This window comes from Meriones unguiculatus, chromosome X, assembly GCF_030254825.1.
Source record: "Meriones unguiculatus strain TT.TT164.6M chromosome X, Bangor_MerUng_6.1, whole genome shotgun sequence".
NCBI lineage: Eukaryota > Metazoa > Chordata > Mammalia > Rodentia > Muridae > Meriones > Meriones unguiculatus.
In genome coordinates this window covers 82846410-82865962 of record NC_083369.1, presented here as the reverse complement: position 1 = coordinate 82865962, position 19553 = coordinate 82846410, and the positions used below count along the sequence as shown (strand labels likewise).

General features: G+C 36.3%; 1 protein-coding gene across 1 annotated transcript in view; it reads left to right on the top strand.

The window, feature by feature from the left end:
- The window catches only part of Tenm1 (teneurin transmembrane protein 1), a 1125448-nt gene that overhangs the window by 634612 nt on the left and 471283 nt on the right, over nucleotides 1–19553 (top strand). The window contains exon 5 of the mRNA XM_060375702.1: nucleotides 7632–7872. Coding sequence (XP_060231685.1) covers nucleotides 7632–7872 — 241 coding nt within the window. The remainder of the gene's footprint in view (nucleotides 1–7631; nucleotides 7873–19553) is intronic.

Genomic DNA, 19553 nt, shown 5'->3' with positions numbered 1-19553 from the left:
GTACAACCACTCTGGAAATCAATCTGGTGCTTTCTCAGACAACTTGGAATAGTGCTTCCTCAAGATCCAGCCATACAACTCCTAGGCATATATCCAAAAGAGGCTCAAGTACACAGTAAGGATATTTGCTCAACCATGTTTGTAGCAGCTTTATTTGTCATAGCCAGAAGCTGGAAACAGCCCAGATGCCCCTCAACTGAAAAATGGATGCAGAAATTGTGGTACATCTACAGAATGGAATATTACTCAGCAATGAAAAATAAGGAAATCATGAAATTTGCAGGTAAATGGTGGAACCTGGAAAGGATCATCCTAAGTGAGCTGTCCCAGAAGCAGAAAGACACACATGGTATATACTCACTCATATAGACATGTAATATAGGATAAACCTACTAAAATCTGTACATCTAAAGAAACTAAGCAAGAGAGAGGACCCTGACTAAAATGCTCAATCCCCATCCCGAAAGGCAAAGAGTAATTACATCATAAGAAGAAGAAAACAGGAAACAACCTAGGAACCTTCCACAGAAGGCCTCTGAAAGGCTCTGCCCTGCAGACTATCAAAGCAGACACTGAGACTTATGGCCAACTATTGGGCAGAGTGCATGGAATCTTATGTAAGAAGTGGGAAATAGTAAGATCTGGAGAGGAGAGGTACCCCACCAGGAGAGCAACAGAACCAGAAAATTTGAACACAGGGGTTTTCCCAGAGACCCATACTTCAACCAAGTACCAGGGATGGAGATAACCTAGAACCCCTGCACAGATGTATTCCAAGACAGTGTAGTGTATATCAAACATTTTTGAATGTAAAATGACATACTTGGTTTGGCATTCATTTATTTGTTAATTGCTGATATTATAAAACTATACTGGTGCTCTTACTAAGTCCTTTTTCTTAAATATGTCATTGATATTTTGGGTCTATTATGCTCTGTATTAGTTCTGTTGCCATGAGAGAATTAATACCAGACAGAAACAACTTTGGAAGGGATTGTTGTCAAACAGGTCCAGGGATATACTCTATCATACAAGAAAGTCACAGAAGTATAATTGGAAGGTGGTTGGGCATACTGTTTTCCACAGTCAGGAATTATAGAACAATAAATAATTTATCTCAGCTCCTTTTTCAATTTTCATGCAGAACAGAGACCAAGTCTAGAAAATGTCACCTACATCAGAGTGGCTCTTCCTTCCATAAATTACTTAATGTAGATAACTTCACAGATTGTCCACTCTCCTGTCTGTCCCATGGTTCTAAATCTTGTCAAGCTGACAACTGACATTAGCCATCCCATGCGCCAACATAATTTTTCAAGAATTTTCACATGTGTATTTCATAGTGTAATAAATTTTAGAAATGCATGCTATGCATTGTAGTAAAACACACTGTATATGTTAACAACATTTAAAAGGCAAGGCATTCTGGCAGAGCTATTGTAATTTCTGTTCAAAGTCTATCCAGAGATGATCCATATTAAACATCTTCTGCAGAATGGGTGGGGGAAGATACATATAACTTTCTTACCTTTTAGATAAAAAGGTAGTGCTGTTTGAAACAACACACCCCTACCAACTACTCTGTCACACCTAAAATATCTTAGATTTATAGTTTGGAGTAATTTCCCCATGAGAGATTTATTTTACCAAGTTATTTTAGGAGCTCAGACCTGAAATTGTCTTATTTATAAGTATATTATATGAATTAGACTTTGACATCCAAAAACTTAATTTACTTAAAAAAAAAACTTTAAAAGCATGTCTGAACATTGATATTTGCATAAAACCTGGCCTTGCCTCCACCCCTCCCCCCATTTAACTTATTGCTCTTGGGCACTATGCTGTACGGTTGCCAGAAACATCTAGAAGTAAGTGCATGTGACTCCAAACCTGTTGGAATTAGTGCTGTAGAGCTCCTGACACTGAACACTAATGTATTTTTCATTACTGTTTAATGTTGGGAAATCCCATTTCATGAAGCCCAAGGGTTAAATTGGTTCATTTGGAGGGAGCAAGTGCATTGCCTGTCTTTCTCCTGAGATGAAAAAAAAAAAATAATGTGAAATCATTTGCATTTCATGAGGGTTAAGCTCTGCATGTAGGCTACTAAGGAAAACATTCCAATACTATGAAATCACTTAAAGAAAATGCTTTTCTCCACAAGGAGGGCAACAGAACCAAAAAGTCTGAACACAGGTGTCTTTTGTGACACTGATACGCCAACAAAGGACCACACATGGAGATAAGCTAGAACCCCTGTACAGAGGTACCCCATGGCAGCTCAGTCTCCAAGAGGGTTCTCCAGTAATAGGAACAGGGACTGTCTCTGGCATGAACTCAGTGGCTGGCTCTTTGATCACCTCCACCTGAGAAGGGTGCAGCTTTACCAGGTCCCAGAAGAAGACCATGCAGCCAGTCTTGGGATCTGATAGGCTAGAGTCAGATGGAAGGGGAGGAGGACCTCCCCTATCATTGGACTGGGGCAGAGGCATAGGAGAAGAAGAGGGAAGGAGGGTGTGATTGGGAGGACATGGGGGAGGGGGCTACAGCTGGGGCACAAAGTGAATAAACTGTAAATAATAAAAATGTAATAATTATTTAAAAAAAAGAAAATGCTTTTATTAACATTAAGAAAGTCTCTGCATATAAAATGTGGGACTGAAAATACATAGTAAAATTAATTAATACATGCATGTAGTATGTGCACTTAAATATGCATGTACATGTATATATATATTATTATAGTGAGTGTACATAGAAATTCTACTTGCAGCAGAAATATTATAATTTCATGGTAGTACTTTTAAATTAACTATAGTTTTATTATTATTCTTAATAGGTGACTCAACATATAAAGAAAATTTAGCAAACAATAAACCTAGGTAATCTTAAATGATTTTTGCTTTGAACAACACTACTGAATGGGAACTTTCTTTTGAATAACTTTCTAAAAATAAATATCTACAATATAGACTAGTGGTTATCGTGTTTGTTTTGATGTGTTCTAAATATGAACACTAAAATAAACCATTTTTTGACAGTGAACAACCAGAATGGCTTCTTTTTCTTTACATGATTGATGCCAAGTCTGTACGTTGTCAGTATTACTCTTAACACATTGTGTGTAAATTGTTTAAAATGCCTCCTTTTAGATGGTATTTTTTTCCTTAGAGTCGAAAGAAAAGACTCAATGAAGAAACATACCTGCCTATGAACAATCAACTAGATATTCAGGAGATATGCACCAGAATGATAAACAATGAAAACACTAAAGGAAATTCTTTAAGCCCCATGAATGAATCAAAATCATTTCTATCAGTTAATATTCTGGGGCTTTGCTTTATACTAGTACTGCACTTGATGCTTTATGACACATAAAAGAAGTAGAAAATGACACTTCACTAAGAAATACATATTTTATTATAAGAGAAAAGACAAAACACATTATATCAAATAAATGTCATGGTATAGCAACTGCAGAGGCTAAACTTATATTAAGAACAGTAAATGTTAAAATTAGAGAAAACAATCATATGTGTTTTCCAGAGTAATGTAATAGAAAGAGTACTAAATAAGGAATCATCTCACAGGCAAATTCATAACAGTTTAATGTGATGGTGAGTACTAATTCTCAACTTGAAAAACTCTAGATTCTCTCTGGAGAGGAGCCTCTGCCCATGCCTATGGGGAATACTCTTGATTGCATGTTGACTAATGTGGGAAATGCCATCTTAATTCCCAAGGCATGGAATTGTGAACTAAATAAGATGGAAAAATCAAGCTGGGCTATAGCTTGCATTCAGCCCTCTCTGTTTTCTCATGTGATGTAATCAAATACATCAAGCTCCTGCTCCCTTGACTTCCCCACCTTGGTTGATTGTTCTTTTAACTGTGTCTTAGTCAGTGTTTCATTACTGTGAAGAGACACCATGACCAAGGCAATTCTTATAAAGGAAAGCATTTAATTGGGGCTGGCTTACAGTTTCAGAGGATTACTCCATTCTTTGTTGTTGTTGTTTTAATTGGTATATTTTTATTTAAATTTTTATTTAACTATTTAATTTAATTTAATTTATTAATTACACTTTATTCACTTTGTATCCCCCAATAAGTCCCTCCCTCCTCCCCTTCTGATCCCACCCACTCTCTCTCCCCGTTCTTCACACATGCCCCTCCCCAAGTCCACTGATAGGAGAGGTCCTCCTCTTCTTCCTTCTGATCTTAGTCTATCAGATCACATCAGGTGAGGTTGCATTGTCATCTTCTGTGGCCTGGTAAGATTGCTCCCCCCTCAGGGAGGTGATCAAAGAGCAGGCTAATCAGATTATGTCAGAGGCAGTCCCTCTTCCCATTACTATGTAACCCACTTGGACACTAAACTGCCATGGACTACATCTGTGCAGGGGTTCTAGGTTATTTCCATGCTTGGTACTTGGTTAGAGTATGAGTCTCTGGGAAGACCTCTGTGTTCAAATTTTCTGGTTCTGTTGCTCTCCTTGTGGAGTTTCTGTCCTCTCCTGATCTTACTATTTCCCATTTCTTACATAAGATTCCATGCACTCAGCCCAACAGTTGGCCATAAGTCTTAGCATCTGCTTTGATAGTCTGCAGGGCAGAGCCTTTCAGAGGCCCTCTGTGGCAAGTTTCTAGGTTGTTTCCTGTTTTCTTCTTCTGGGCATATATCCAAAAGAGGCTCAAGTACACAATAAGGACATTTGCTCAACCATGTTTGTAGCAGCTTTATTTGTAATAGCCAGTAGCTGGAAACAGCCCAGATGCCCTTCACTGAAGAATGGATGCAAAAATTGTGGTACAGCTACACAATGGAATATTACTCAGCAATGAAAAATAAGGAAATCATGAAATTTGCAGGTAAATGGTGGGACCTGGAAAGGATCATCCTGAGTGAGCTGTCCCAGAAGCAAAAAGACACACATGGTATATACTCACTCATATAGACATATAACATAGGATAAACCTACTAAATTCTGTACATCTAAAAAAACTAATAGAGAGGACCCTGACTAAAATGCTCAATCCCCATCCTGAAAGGCAAAGAGGAAGGACATCAGAAGAAGAAGAAAACAGGAAATAACCTAGTCCATTCTTATTATGATGGAATCCATGGCAGCGGGTAGGCAGACATGGTGTTGGGAATGCTGAGAGTTCTATACCTTTGTCTGCAGGGAGCAGAAGGTGACAGTGTGTAACACTGGTCAGAGCTTGAGCATAGGAGACCTCAAAGCCTCCACTCAAGTGACATACTTCCTCCATCAAGGCCACATCTACAACAAGGCCACATCTCCTATTAGTGGAATCCCTATGGGCCAAGCATACAAACACTTTAGTCCATGAAGGCCATTCTTATGCAAACCACCACAAGCAGTAAGTTAAACATTTCTCCATTACATTGCTTTTGTCATATTATTTTATCATATCAAAAGAAACTAAGGCACTGAGTGACCGAGCAAGTCATTTCAACTCTTTGGGCCTTGGTTTCCTCTTCTGAAGGAAAAAATAAAAAAATAAAAAAATAAAAATCCCTACAAAATCTTTGTGTTCTTCTCAGTCTCAAACAGCTCCATCTATGATAGTCAGCAAATAGTCATCAGCATATTATCTTCACCCCCATTTTATAGCAACCAAATTAGACAACAAGGGTATTTTATAAAACATAATCTCCAGAGTGTAAGGGAAGGGTTAAAGTTTCAGCATGAATGATACCTCCAAGCCAAGTTTTCCATTCCTCCAAAATCTGTGCTCTTTTATAGCACCATGCTACACACTGCTTTCCATTCTGTGTTTTAGGAGTTACAGTAGAAGAAAGACACACAAACATAAATGAAATGTTTAGAAAATGTAGAAGATTCTGTGCTTATGAATCATAGGAAGAAAAAAAATAACTGTATTAAAGAAATCTGTACCAGGGTACTAGCCATAGAGTCATATATGAGTTCTATAAACTCATGGTTAAACTAGTAATTTGCTTTGGTTTCTAGACAAATTTTCCCAAATTTCCCATCTGGGAAATAAAAGTCACTCCCAGGTACTTTGTGCTCCAGCACTTTATGCTTCCTTGGGACCAAACAAGGCAAAGCATATTATTGACTATGATTTTTAGTATGAATACCAAAGTTAACAAATATTAATATAATGTTAAGTACTAATGACAATGTTTTAGGGTAATGGGATTTGGGCTGAACATAGAGTACTGGAATAATTTAAAAATTTCATGTATTGTTTTAAATATATAAGGATAACTGAACACCTAGTGGAATATGTTAATAAAGTAATCACCACTCCTTACCCTATTTGTCTTTTGTATCATTCATATTTTTACACATTGAGTTTATTTAAAAGGGGAACCACCTGTACTAAAAGTTCTAGCCAAGAATTTTTCATAGTCTTTCTTCTGGGATAGTAATGTGTTTTTTCTTAGTATGAAAACCAAGCCAGTGTCTTTAAAATTCATGTCTGAAAAGGAAGGATTGAAAGAAGTGATTTTTTTTCCCTGATCAGTCATTGCAAAGTGGGTCTCAGAACACACCAGCTGAGCCATCTATTAGGAACTGAAAGCCTCTGGCATTTTTCTGCTTTTCAACTCTATCATTGGTGAGGTGGGACAAAGCCATGCCATCTACAAAGTTTATCCAGAATGTGCTGGCGTTACAAGCAATCACTTGACATCTATTATGTTTCTCCTGTGAAAGAGAGGTGGCTATCTACTACAATAGTGATTTCTTTTCAAGGGACTTTAATTGGGAAATTTCTCCTGTCTTGATATGTGCCTACTGGGACAGCAGTGGAAAAATACCAAACAATAGCAGCATCAGGAGTCTGAGGACTGCTGTCTAATCTGCCCCCTCTGCAAACAAACAGGAAAAAAAAGTTTCTCCACTGCTACCTAAGCTGCTGCTAACTTAGCAGCGCTCCCTAAAAGGTGTGGGAAAAGGCAAGGTGTGCCAACTTTGCTCTACATGGCCATGGAAATGTATACAGTGACCAGAACAAAGGCTTCTTAACCTTCCTTTTACAAGGAGCACTCTGAGGTGTTGAGCTACTGGAGAGATTAGTTACACACAGTGGAATTACACACTTGTGAACTGTTTTTCTGAAGTATGGATTTACTTCTGTGTAGGCAGGCTATCATCCTTTCCTGAGGTAAGTCAGAAGAAGGTGACCTTATATTTTTATCTGAAGAGTGGAATGATTTTCCTCCCAAAGAATTTGTGCATCTCACTATTATTTTTTGAAGTGAGATTTTTTTTTTTTTTTTTTGTAACTGATGGAAGTGAGCTACCTTCTGTTCTGTATCTTTATATCTCGTGATGATTTGTTTGTTCGGTAGCAGAAACTATGACAAATTGTGTGAGGCGGCTTCATTACTTTTAGCTGGTATATTCCTAAGGAATTTACATGTAAATGCATCTGTGGATGTTTTACATTTCATAAGCTTGCTGTACGTGCTTTCGTAAGTTAAGTCATATTTTTACAGGTAGACTGAACTTCAAACTTTCTCCTCACCCCACAAGTTACATTATCTGAAATCCTAGTAAGTCTGTCATGCTGTATTCCCAAAGTACCAAAGTAGGAAAGTAAGTCTATTTTGCCACTTTCTCTCTCGATTTTAGACATGCAAAGCAGCCCACACAACCAGTTTACCTTCAGACCCCTCCCACCACCGCCACCTCCTCCGCATGCCTGCACCTGTGCCAGGAAACCACCTCCTACAGTGGACTCTCTTCAAAGAAGATCTATGACTACCCGCAGCCAGCCCAGCCCAGCTGCTCCTGCTCCTCCAACCAGCACACAGGATTCAGTTCATCTGCATAACAGCTGGGTCTTGAACAGCAACATACCTTTGGAAACCAGGTACTTAACTTTATTATTCACCCCTACTAAACTTGAACATTTAAAGAGGATGACTCCACTGATTACAGGAATTTGTACACCATAGTTACCTGGAGAAAAGGACAGATATGCACCATTATACACAACCAGGTGTATAGGTAAAAGAGCAGATCTCTTCAAAGGCACACAGGGACTAATGATTCAGATACATTCCCAGACAAAGACCAAAGCAGATTCGCCTGTAAAGATGAAATCCCAGATGCACAAAAACCTCATTTTCAGACATACACCAAAAATGAAATTAAGTAATGATCTGAGTTGTCACTATAGTCTTGACATGAAAAATCAATTATGTTGTGTTTGAAGAAATTACACGGTTATATGTATATAAAGCAAACAACAACAACATTTGGAGAAATAGTGGTCATTGCCATGTTATTTATTATGAAATAATTTGAAATATAATAGTTCAGAAAGGATTCATATTATGAAAGGAAAATGCATTTCTAACTTGAAAATAGTATTCTAGTATCATGACTTTTTAATAGAAATAAGGCACTGTTTATTCTGTCAGGTCACATATTTAAGTTTCTTTTTAAACTATTTTATTTTTATATTTCACAATTTATTAATTTTGTATCCCTATTGTAGCCCCCTCCCTCAACTCCTCACTGTCTCACCATCCCTTCCTTCTCCCCACTATCCCCTTCCCCTAGTACACTGAAAGGGGAGACTTACCCCCCTACTATCTGACCCTAGCTTATCAGGTCTCATCAGTACTAGCTGGATCCTTTTCCTCTGTGTCCTGGCAAACACACACTGCCAGATGGAAGTGATCAAGGAACAGGAAACCAATATCTTGGCCCTGCTCCCCTTACTCAGGAACCCACATGGAGACTGAGCTGCTTATGAGCTACATCTGAGCAGGGGTTCTATGTCCTCTACATGCATGGTTCTTGGTTGTTGCATCAGTCTGTACAGAACCTCCTGGGCTCAGATTTTTGGCTTTGTTAGTCTCCTTGTGGAGCTCCTGTCTTCTCCAGGTCTTTCTATCCTTCCTTCTTCCAGAAGATTCCCTGCACTCTGCCCAAAGTTTGGCTGAGCCTTTGCATCTGCTTTGATCCCCTGTTGGGTGAAGCCTTTCAGAGGACATCTGTGGTAGGTTCCCATCTTTCCCCCCTCTCTTCCACCACTTCTCATGTTTATACTATTTGCCGTTCTGAATGAGAATTAACCATCCTCCCTAGGGTTCTCCCTGTTGTTTAGCTTTTTTAGGTTTGTAGATTTTAGTATGGTTATTAGTATCCTACATTATATGGCTAATATCCACTTATAAATGAGTAAATACCAGGTGTTCTTTCTACTCCTGGGATACCTCACTTAGGATGATCTTTTCTAGTTCCATCCATTTGCCCACAAATTTCATGATTTCTTTGTTTTTAATTGCTAAGTAGTATTCCATTATGTAAATGTACCAAAATTTCTGTATCCATTACTAAATTGAGGGACATCTGGGTTGTTTCCAGACTCTGGCTATTATGAATACAGCTGCTACAAACATGGTTGAGGAAAGTCCTTGTTGTATACTTGAGCCTCTTTCAGATATATGCCCAGGAGTGGTATAGCTGGTTCATGAGGTAGCACTATTCCTAATTTTCTGAGAAAGAGCCAGATTGATTTCCAAAGTGGTTGTAGAAGTTTACTTTCCCACCAGCAATGGAGGAGGGTTCTCCTTTATTCACATCCTTGCCAGAATGTACTGTCACTTGAGTTTTTGATCTTAGCTATTCTAATGGACAGAAGATGGAATCTCAGAGTCTTTTTTTATTTCCATTTCCCTGATGACTAAGTATGTTAAGTGTTTCTCTGCCATTCTATAATACTCTGTTGAGAATTATGTTTAGCTGTGTACCCCAGAGCTGAACAGAATTTCCCCTAGAAAGTCTGGAAAGAGAATTGAGACAGGCTCAGCCAAATTGAGAAATGTACATCTAGGCATCTTTGTACAAATTGCACCCACGGACCTTCTGTATCTGTGCAACAATGTACTAATTAGTCTCAGTTTCCTAAGATGTAGAGACAAACATATGTTTTCATGTGATACCGAGGTGAAAGCGAGTTTAGTCTATCTGAAAATATATTCAGCATCAGAAAAATGATTTAAATATACTTAGAAGTCTTACTGGCCTGATTAACTTAAGCTTTCCAAATTTATCCTTGAAAAAATAATTCATTTCATGCTTGTGCAATAAAAGGTAAGAATGAGTGCATAGTATCTCATGCAGGAGATGGATAATAAAACCTCTTAGAGCCTTAGCTTTCTCATTTTTAAAAATAAATATAAAATGCCTTCCAGCCCTGAGACAAGCACTTAAGTTCCTGGCTTCCATCCCTAGCACACCCTCAAAATTGCCCACTACGATCATGTTAAAAAGAACAAACTAGTATAATATAAAGTGCCTCATACACTGTAAAACATTTTACATTTGAAAGATGGCATTATTATCCCTACTAAGTGGTTGACTGCTTCTGTTTATGTATCTCCAGTGAGGGTATTGACTAATAACTAAAATATTCGATTCTACCTCAGACAACTACTTGAAGATTCTATTTGAACCAAACTCTGCCACTTAGAATATACTCATTATTATACCTTATCTAAGTTTAGGGGCTTGCCAAATAAAACCCCTCTCACATTTTCACTAAAGCACACTCCACTGATCTTGGAATGTAAAATCTAAGGCTCAATGCATCCTTAGTCTTATTAACTTCTCTGGATTTAAGGAGCAGAGATCATTCAGATTTCCCTTACATATTTTCAATTTGATATTAGTCCCTGGAAACTCTGGAAACACTGATCAAAACACAAAGAAAGGGCAAAGTTTATAGGCATATAGATCTGGGTCATTAATAGACAGAGAGATGTTGTTGTTACTCTTTTCTTTGTCCAGTATCTTTTTTCTTTGCATTGGCTCCATTTCTTTTGTCTAGTACAGTATCTATTTTCACCTCACTAGAGGATTTCACATGTATCTGTTAATACCTATCACCTTATTCCTTCACCTGTTTGTCTCATTACTAACTGTTTTAATTCATGGTGGTACTAGGTTCCAAAGCCTTTAAAAGGGATTTGATTAACCCAGTTCATCTCAGTTCAAAGATTTTAACAAACCCAAACACTTATTCTCTCATTTCACTGAGACTAAGGGCAAGAAGAAAGCCAAGTGGCTAAAAAGAGTAATAAGTTGCTGGACAACAACCAGTCATTTGACAAGCTCTCAGGATATTCCTAAGACTGATGGTTAAGAAATAGGTGGGAGCTTATCAGATGTCTTTTTTTTTTCCTTTGTGGTAGAAGTTTACTTTTTAGTCCTTACTATTTGAACATTTTTCTCAAATTGTATAATATGAGTGAAAAATGCTAGAGTTTTAATTAAAATAAAAGCAGGAATGATAGAAAATGCTATGAGAGTAGTTTGCATTCAAAGTTTCACCTAAGCCAGATAATGAATCCATATTCCAAACTCAGATATTTCTGCTCTACCCTCCTTTCCCACTACCATGCTCATCTCTCTTTTGGTGTGTTTCTTTTGTATGATGAAGATTATTTTCCTAGTTATGATTTTTGTTCTTTAAAAAACTCATCACAATTCTCAATTTGATCCACTGGCTTTGTAATCATACAACATGGATGTATAAAAGGCACAAGCAAAACATTACTTCTTTGTCAACTTCCTGAGAAAGATATAAACATTGAAACTGTCTGGAAATCTTACATGAGTGGACATAATTCAGTAAATATTATGTTGTTTCTGTACAATCACTGGCAATCAAATACATTCCAATAGAGAATAAAGTAGATAATGTCTCCCAAGGATTGTTCATGTTGGCTTAAAAATTTGAGGATTGAAAAAATCTGAGCACAGGGGTCTTTCCTGAGATTGATACTCCAACCAAGGACCATGCATGGAGATAACCTAAGACCCTTGCACAGATGTAGCCCATGGCAGTTCAGTATCCAAAAGGGTTCCATTGTAATAGGAACAGGGATTATCTCTGACATGAACTGATTGGCCTTCTGTTTAATTACCTCCCTCTGAGGGGGAAACAGCATTACCAGACCACAGAAGAAGACATGGCAGCCACTCCTGATGAGACCTGATTGACTAGGATCAGAAGGAAGGAAAAGAAGATCTCCCCTATCAGTGGACTTGGGGAGGGGCATGCATGAAGAGGGTGGAGGAAGGGAGGGATTAGGACAGGAGGGAGGGAACCATAGGGGGGATACAAAGTGAATAAAGTGTAATTAATAAAGAATTTTTAAAAAAAAGAAAAACCAAACAAACAAACAGACAAAAAAGTTTGAGGATTGGGAAAATGGTTGTTTTTATCCTAAAAAAAATGAACAATACCTTTTCTTTAACTTGCTAATATTCTTTTTCACATTTTCAGTGTTTACATCTTTCTCAGGAAGTTGACAGATGTCTCTTAAATAGAATTCTTAGAAGTCACCTTGAATAACATACCCCCAGCTATATGCTATGGACAATAATGAGCTGTCTCCTTTGTTTAACTATTATTTCTACTAATGCAGTCTACTCTAATATCATCCGTTTTGATGGACACATGACACTGCTGATACATATTCACAACACTACTAACTACCACTCTAAGCCTTTTTAATAAAATCTAAGGCTAGACTATATTCTATATACTCTATAAATTAAACCTCTTAAATTACATAGTTGAAAAGTGAAGTATTGTTTTACTAGGTTTAGACACTTGAGCTGTTCTAATTTTATTTCATCCTTTTTGAATATGGAGGTGTTGATGAATTCTAATTCCACTGAGCATGCTCTCATGTTAGTGTAAATATGCAAGATGGTGAGGTATCCATTCTCATTTTCATGTCATTAGCTAATAAAATATATATATAGGAGCAGAATATTGTCAGTGCTCTTCAGAATCCCCCTGGAGCCCCTTCTGCAAGGCTACTCTGCTGTCAGATAGCATACAATTAATAACATACAGCCTACATTTCCGCATCTTTACTAGCATACACCCATATTTCCCATCTTTTTCAGAGACATATCATAAGAGATCTTGTCAAATGTCTTGCTGATATCTACTTATACTATAACCAGATTTCTTGATCTGTCAATCTAATAACTTCTCAAAAAATGAAAGTATTTACCTAACATGAATTCTTTTTAGATAATTTATACTTTCTTCTCACAGTTTCTAGCCTTATTTATTTGTTTTTTTATCTAATGTTTTTTTAGGATTTACTTCATTTTTATTAATAAATTTTTTCTATTATCAAAGATGCTGCATTATATTTATTTTTTGCATATACACACACACAAGAATGTATCCAAATAATTGTTCAAAAAGAGCCTAAAGTCACCTGTATTTATAAATAGTGAATTTAACTGATTTTCAAATAACAAATAAAAGTTTCAGAGAAATACATATAAGCAGGTTACAAAAACTATTACTAAAGCACCTTATTTCATTAACACATTGTTTTTTTATTTTTACATTTTTTTTAATTTTATTTTTTTCTTTTCAGTTACATTTTTTTTTCAATGCAGTTTATTCAGGAACCTTGAACAATCCTCGGACCCTGGGGAAAGCCAGCCCATAGCTTAAATAGCCTCTGGGTAGCCAACCCAGGCATGCCACGTGGGCAATGCAGATAGGTCCACATACATGGAAGCAAGCCAGAGCCTCAGCCTTAGCCAAATGTGGAATTGTTCGTGACAGAGAGCACTCACCATCGGGAAGGTGGAAGGCGGAAATCAGCTCCATCTTTAAGGCATAGCATTCCGCAGCTCTCTACAGTTCCCCCTTTTTGTTTTAGACGCATCAGGCAAGAGTAGAGGTCTGATCTCTGATATTAGAAATAAATTGGGACTTTGTACCGATGTTCATTTAGGTGTCATCCACCCAAAGAGCATCAGACCCATCCGATACCTTTTTCTCAGAGGCGGGACCTGGGGCATCAACCCCAGGTGAATTTAACTGGTTTTCAAATAACAAAAAAAAGTTTCAGAGAAATACATATAAGCAGGTTACAAAAACTATTACTAAAGCACCTTATTTCATTAACACATTGTTTTTTTATTTTTACAATTTTTACTTTTTATATTAATCGCAGGTTATTTACTTTGTATCCCAGCCATTTACTAATTCTTAACAGTTTATGATATGCTAAATCCAAACAATTATAGACCACAGAAAAGCAACCTAATTGAAGTCATTATGACTTTGGTTATACCAAACTTAGAAGTTGGTATTTAATAAACATTTAATAATATGTTTCAATAATAATAGTATTTAATAAACATTTTAATAATAAATATTTTGTTCTAACTTAATCCCATATTTTGTACTCTATCCTAAGAAACCTATATGTTTTCTGCTCATTTTCAAAACTAAAGTCTATGTTTATTGTCTCCAGTTTTTATCATATTTTATCTGTGTCACAGTCTCGAAATGGGTGTTCAATCCAACCCACAAAAATTCTCTGTCCTCTAATATAGAATATTAATGTATTTAGAATAGCCTAATGTTTTTGTGTATGTATAATTTCTGTGTGTTTAGGCACATGATTATGTGTGTGTGTGTGTGTGTGTGTGTGTGTGTGTGTGTCTGTGGGTGCTCTGTCTGTGTATGTGTGTGTGAGGAGTGTTCTGTCTATATGTGTGTGTGTGGGGGTGCTCTGTGTGTGTGTGTGTGTGTGTGCCAGAAGTCAAATTCAAAAATTCAAGCATCATTTCTCAGGCATGATCTACTTGTTCTGTGAAACAATTTCATTGGCCTGGGGTTTCCCAATTTACCTAGTCTACTGGCTAGCATACCCCAGGCATCTGCCTCTCTGCCTCCTCAAACCTGTGGTAACAAGTGCACATCAAGTTACTTGGTTTTTATTTTTTTTTATCTATTTATGTATTAAATTTCATAGAATATATTTTAGTCATATTGTTTCTCCTACCCTAATTCCTCCCATATCTTGTCCCTACCCAACTTTATTATCATTCTCAAAAACTGGAAAAAAAGAAGCAATAACAAAATAAAACAAACACAGACACACACACACACACACACACACACACACAAATATGGATTTTGTTTTGTGTTGAGCCATGAAATCTGTCCTGGAGTGTGGTTGAAATTCCCAGTATCAGTTCATCAAAGAAAACTGAGTTTGGTTCTCCCAGAAACTAGAGTACTAGAGTACTAGAGATGGAACTCAGATCGTTGAATTTGCTTGACAAGCACTTTATTAACTGAGCTATCTCCCCAGCCTCAAATGCTTTTAATGAACCTTTGCCCTATTTATGCTTTAATTTATTTTTAGTGATGCTTGCTTGCCACATTAGTAAGTGTATAGGTCTTTTTTTGCAAAAATAAAATGCTAAAAATCAAGAAAGGACCCCTAATCTTTATTTTAATAGCAATTCCATATCTTTTTTGTTCTTCTTCCTCTACACATATTTTTAAAAAAATTAAAAAAAAATGCTAATAATCCTTAAGCATTTTTCAAGTCTTGGGCTCATTTTGGATGTGAACATTCTTAGCAATATTTTCATTCTATGTTCTTATAACTTTATATATCTGGTTTGCATGCCTTTATTTAGGTACATGGCCAACTCAATGGAGATTAGATAGTAAAGACACACAGGTTTCTATCAAAAGAAAACCTTCTGGTCTCTATCTTTAAGAGCCTAAGGACATGAAACCCTACCTATGTGCTTTAAAGAACCCTTTCCTTAAATCCTACAATTTTAGATTTATAATATACTCATTAGCTCAAGATAAAATATATTTTTTTTTCAAAAACTTGCTTTCACCTGTAACCTACAAATGTCTCTATATTTTAGCTACTTAGTTACATTTCCTTTCATTATCTTCTGGGATGTAGAGTTTTCAAGAAGAAAAGTTGGAAGTTTGCTGTATATTTTTATTGAGGTAAATAATGCAATGCATGACAGTAGAATTATAATCAGTTCTGTTCACTATGTCTTTCTCTTATGGCACTTCTCTGCCGTATTGAAAATTAACAGACATTTTTATTTATATGGACAAATGGCTCATTGTAGATTTTCTGATCCATCATGTATAAAGGATGTGTCCTTGTATGTGTTACTCAACATCACCATGTTCCGGTTTTCTCATCTGTACAATAAGGATGACAGTAAAATCTATTTCATGAGGTTCATAAGGGTTTTGTGAGAATTAAATAATGTTCTTAGAGCAACCATGAACCCAGGAAGCACTTGATAAATAGTAGTAGCAATTTCACCAATAATAATAACACAAGGCCAAATTCTCCATGTTATTCCTTTTCAATTTCTTTCCTCATCCAATTAGAAGTGTTTCTCTTCTTATGTTCATGATCTCTCACAAGTAAACACGTACATTATTTACTGCCTTTCTGGGCATGCTTTTACATAAAATATAGACTTTTATTATTTTATTCCAGTTCTTAGAGCCATACTCCTTATTTTTGTATTTTAATGACACAAAACTGTGAAGCTTAGTGAGACTGCCTTGTAATCTCTAGAACAGCTTTAGGGATTGCTCTCTGTCTTATATCATTCAGAGAAACAATGCCCCAACTACCCAATATAATCAGAATTGTGCCCTTCCAAGAACTTTTCCTTCTAAGCTCCTTTTCTAGCTCTTTTCTCTGTAGAATGAGTACCAAAATATTTTTGGATGACCTATCTTTTTCAACCATAGGATAGGCACCTTACCAAAGTCAGAGAGACTTAATGATGTAGTGAAGCATATGTGCTTCAACATCCATAAACTAAGGCACTTATGTTGTCATGGACCTAGATATATTACTAACCTCCACCAGCCTTAATTTCTCTAAGCATTATATGGAGAAAATTGTAGGCTTTACCTTGTGGGTTTGTCTCAAGAACTGAATAAAAAAATGTATTAAAAATATCTGCTTAGAGCCAGGGACAAAGAAAGCATGAACTAAATATTATCATTTTCAATTCAGTTTAAGATCCTGGCAGAAACCTGATGACAAGGAGAGAAATTCAGAGTCACTACAGCTCAAAGAGCCACATTAGCTTCAATCAGTTCTAAAAACATTAACTATTCACATATATCTGAGTCTGCTGCTTACTGAGCACATCTCACAGAGTGAGACATTCACTGAACACTTAATGACCCCAGTTCTCTGCAGCTACTCCAAGGATTCCTGTATTCCAGAACCTTATAGTCTACTATTAGCCACAACAACATTAGCTAAAATGTAGCACTGCTACATGTACACTATTCTTTGTCTTCATACATACATTGCTTTAATATTTCTATCAGTACCTGTAGAGTGAGTACTTTTAGTATCACCAGCCTCAGTTGAGAAATGAAGATACTAATAAACACAGAAGTTAAAGAATTCTGTAAAATGCCACTGTTAGGACCTAACAAGTATATGTTAGATTTTTAATCAAAGCTATAGGTTTAGAATCTGCAAGTTTCACTATGCCTTACTGCCTTTCTCTGACAATGAATATATAGTAATAAGGAGAATAACAATTCTATAATAATTTGTTATAAACTATGTGATCCCAAAGTCAAAATACTTGCAAGTAATTGACTGAACCAAGGTGGGAATAGTAATTACTGAGGAATCATCTGGGTAGATTTAAAGAAAAGGGGAAAAAATGAAGCTTCTCTGAGGAAAATAGCACAAAATTATTTTGTTCTCATATCACAAGGTTTTAGGTGAAAGCTGGTAGAAAATATATGCTGGAAGAAACACATCACACTCAGACATCTGCACATTCATCAGTCATCTATTTAAGTTATGATAGCTGTATAGCTGCTATTCTTGTTATCCTTTCTTTTTCCCCTTCATAGTCATTTGAAAACCTTTTGACCAGGTTGTCAGTTATGTAAGAAGATGTGTTCCTTCTAATACTAATAAAAGATAGTCATCATGGAACCCTCAAAGAAATGGCTTTTAAACTATGAACAAGAAATGCAAAGTTTAGACCGAAGTCGCTATCTGATAAAATGTTGTTTTCTCTTTCTTTATCAAGGGACCTATGCACAGGTATACTATAGAATGCAATTCTTCAGTGATTTAGTCTCCTGCAGAAAGTCTATTTACACCCTGTCAAATTAACCTCCATCTCAATGTCATCATATGGCGTTGACCCTTTGTCATTTTGATAAAAACTGTTAAGAGTAGATTGTAGAAGCCACTAGATCTGGTGTTGAATTTAATTTTTTTTTCTATAGTATGGTCATGGAAAAACAGTGGAATTCTAATCCTCAGTTGTCTTATCTTAAAAATGGGTTCCTAGCACTCACATCAACTACAGCAAGGCATATTTTAAAACTTATATATGATTCGCACTCTCCTTGTCATTTTTCAGATTCCCATATTTGGTTTTTTTTTTCTTTCCTTTCTGTATGTTTCTCAATCCTACTAACACATTTTTTGAGTATATGTGGCCCAGCCAGACTCGAATATCTTGTCTTATTTCTATGGTGGTATAAAAAATATAATCCACAGTGCCTAAAGTTCTGGAGTTTCTCAATCTTTCCGTGCATCTTCTCCTTTAAGGACAGCTTTCACTAGTGTTGTTTCCCTTACCTATGCTCTTTCATGTTTCTGAAATCAATTTCTTAACTCAGAGTTTATAGTCTTTTATACATTAGAATATTTGGTCAAATGAACTCAGTGGCTGGCTCTTTGACCACCTCCCCCTGAGGGGGGAACAGCCTTGCCAGGCCACAGACGAAGATAATGCAGCCAGTCCTGATGAGACTTGATAAGCTAGGATCAGATGGAAGGGGAGGAAGACCTCCCCTATAAGTGGACTTGGAGATAGGCTTGGGAGAAGATGAGGGAGTGAGGATGGGATTAAGAGGGAATGAGGGAAGGAGCTACAGCTGGGATACAAAGTGAGTAAACTGTAATTAATATAAAAATAAATTATAATAAAAAATAAAGCCAAAAAAGAATATTTTGTCAAGTGCTAGTTCATTTGACCTGCTCCTGGAAAGATAATTTATTCATTTCAAATAATGGCTATAGACATTCATATTAACCAAAATAATTTCTTTTTAAAGATTTTGCTGTGATTTTTTTTTTTTCAATGCCAGGGAGACATGAGTTTAAGAAAAGAATAGCGACATCAGCCCATAATGGCAAATCAGAATTATGTGAAAGACTCATGCCTGTCAGAAGAGTAGGGGAAAGGTCTATCTACTTATTTTTTTAGCATATTCTAACTGATGGCTATACATCAGTATGTCACTAACTGCCTTTGTTGGCTTTAGGCCCATATGACATTTAAGTATCCTGTACAAGATTATTTTTTAAAAGAAGAACAAAAACAGCTAGTGGACAAGACACAGGCTTGCAGAGATTAAAAGAAGAATTAAATACATATGATTAATGCTTGTTATCATACTCCTAGACCCAGCATCTGTCTTGGGGAAAAGAAACATTTGGAAGAAATATTCATTATTGGTGATGACAGTATTATAAATATCTTTGAAATAATACCTTTTACATATTAACCCATAAATATAAGTTATGTAGTGGTAATTATATTTCTGTTTTATAAAGTAGTACTAAAGTCTACCTAAGATTTATAAGTAGCTTTTTCCTTGGGATATTTGCAATAGAAAAATAGATTTAGGGAAGTAATCTTTTTCCTCAA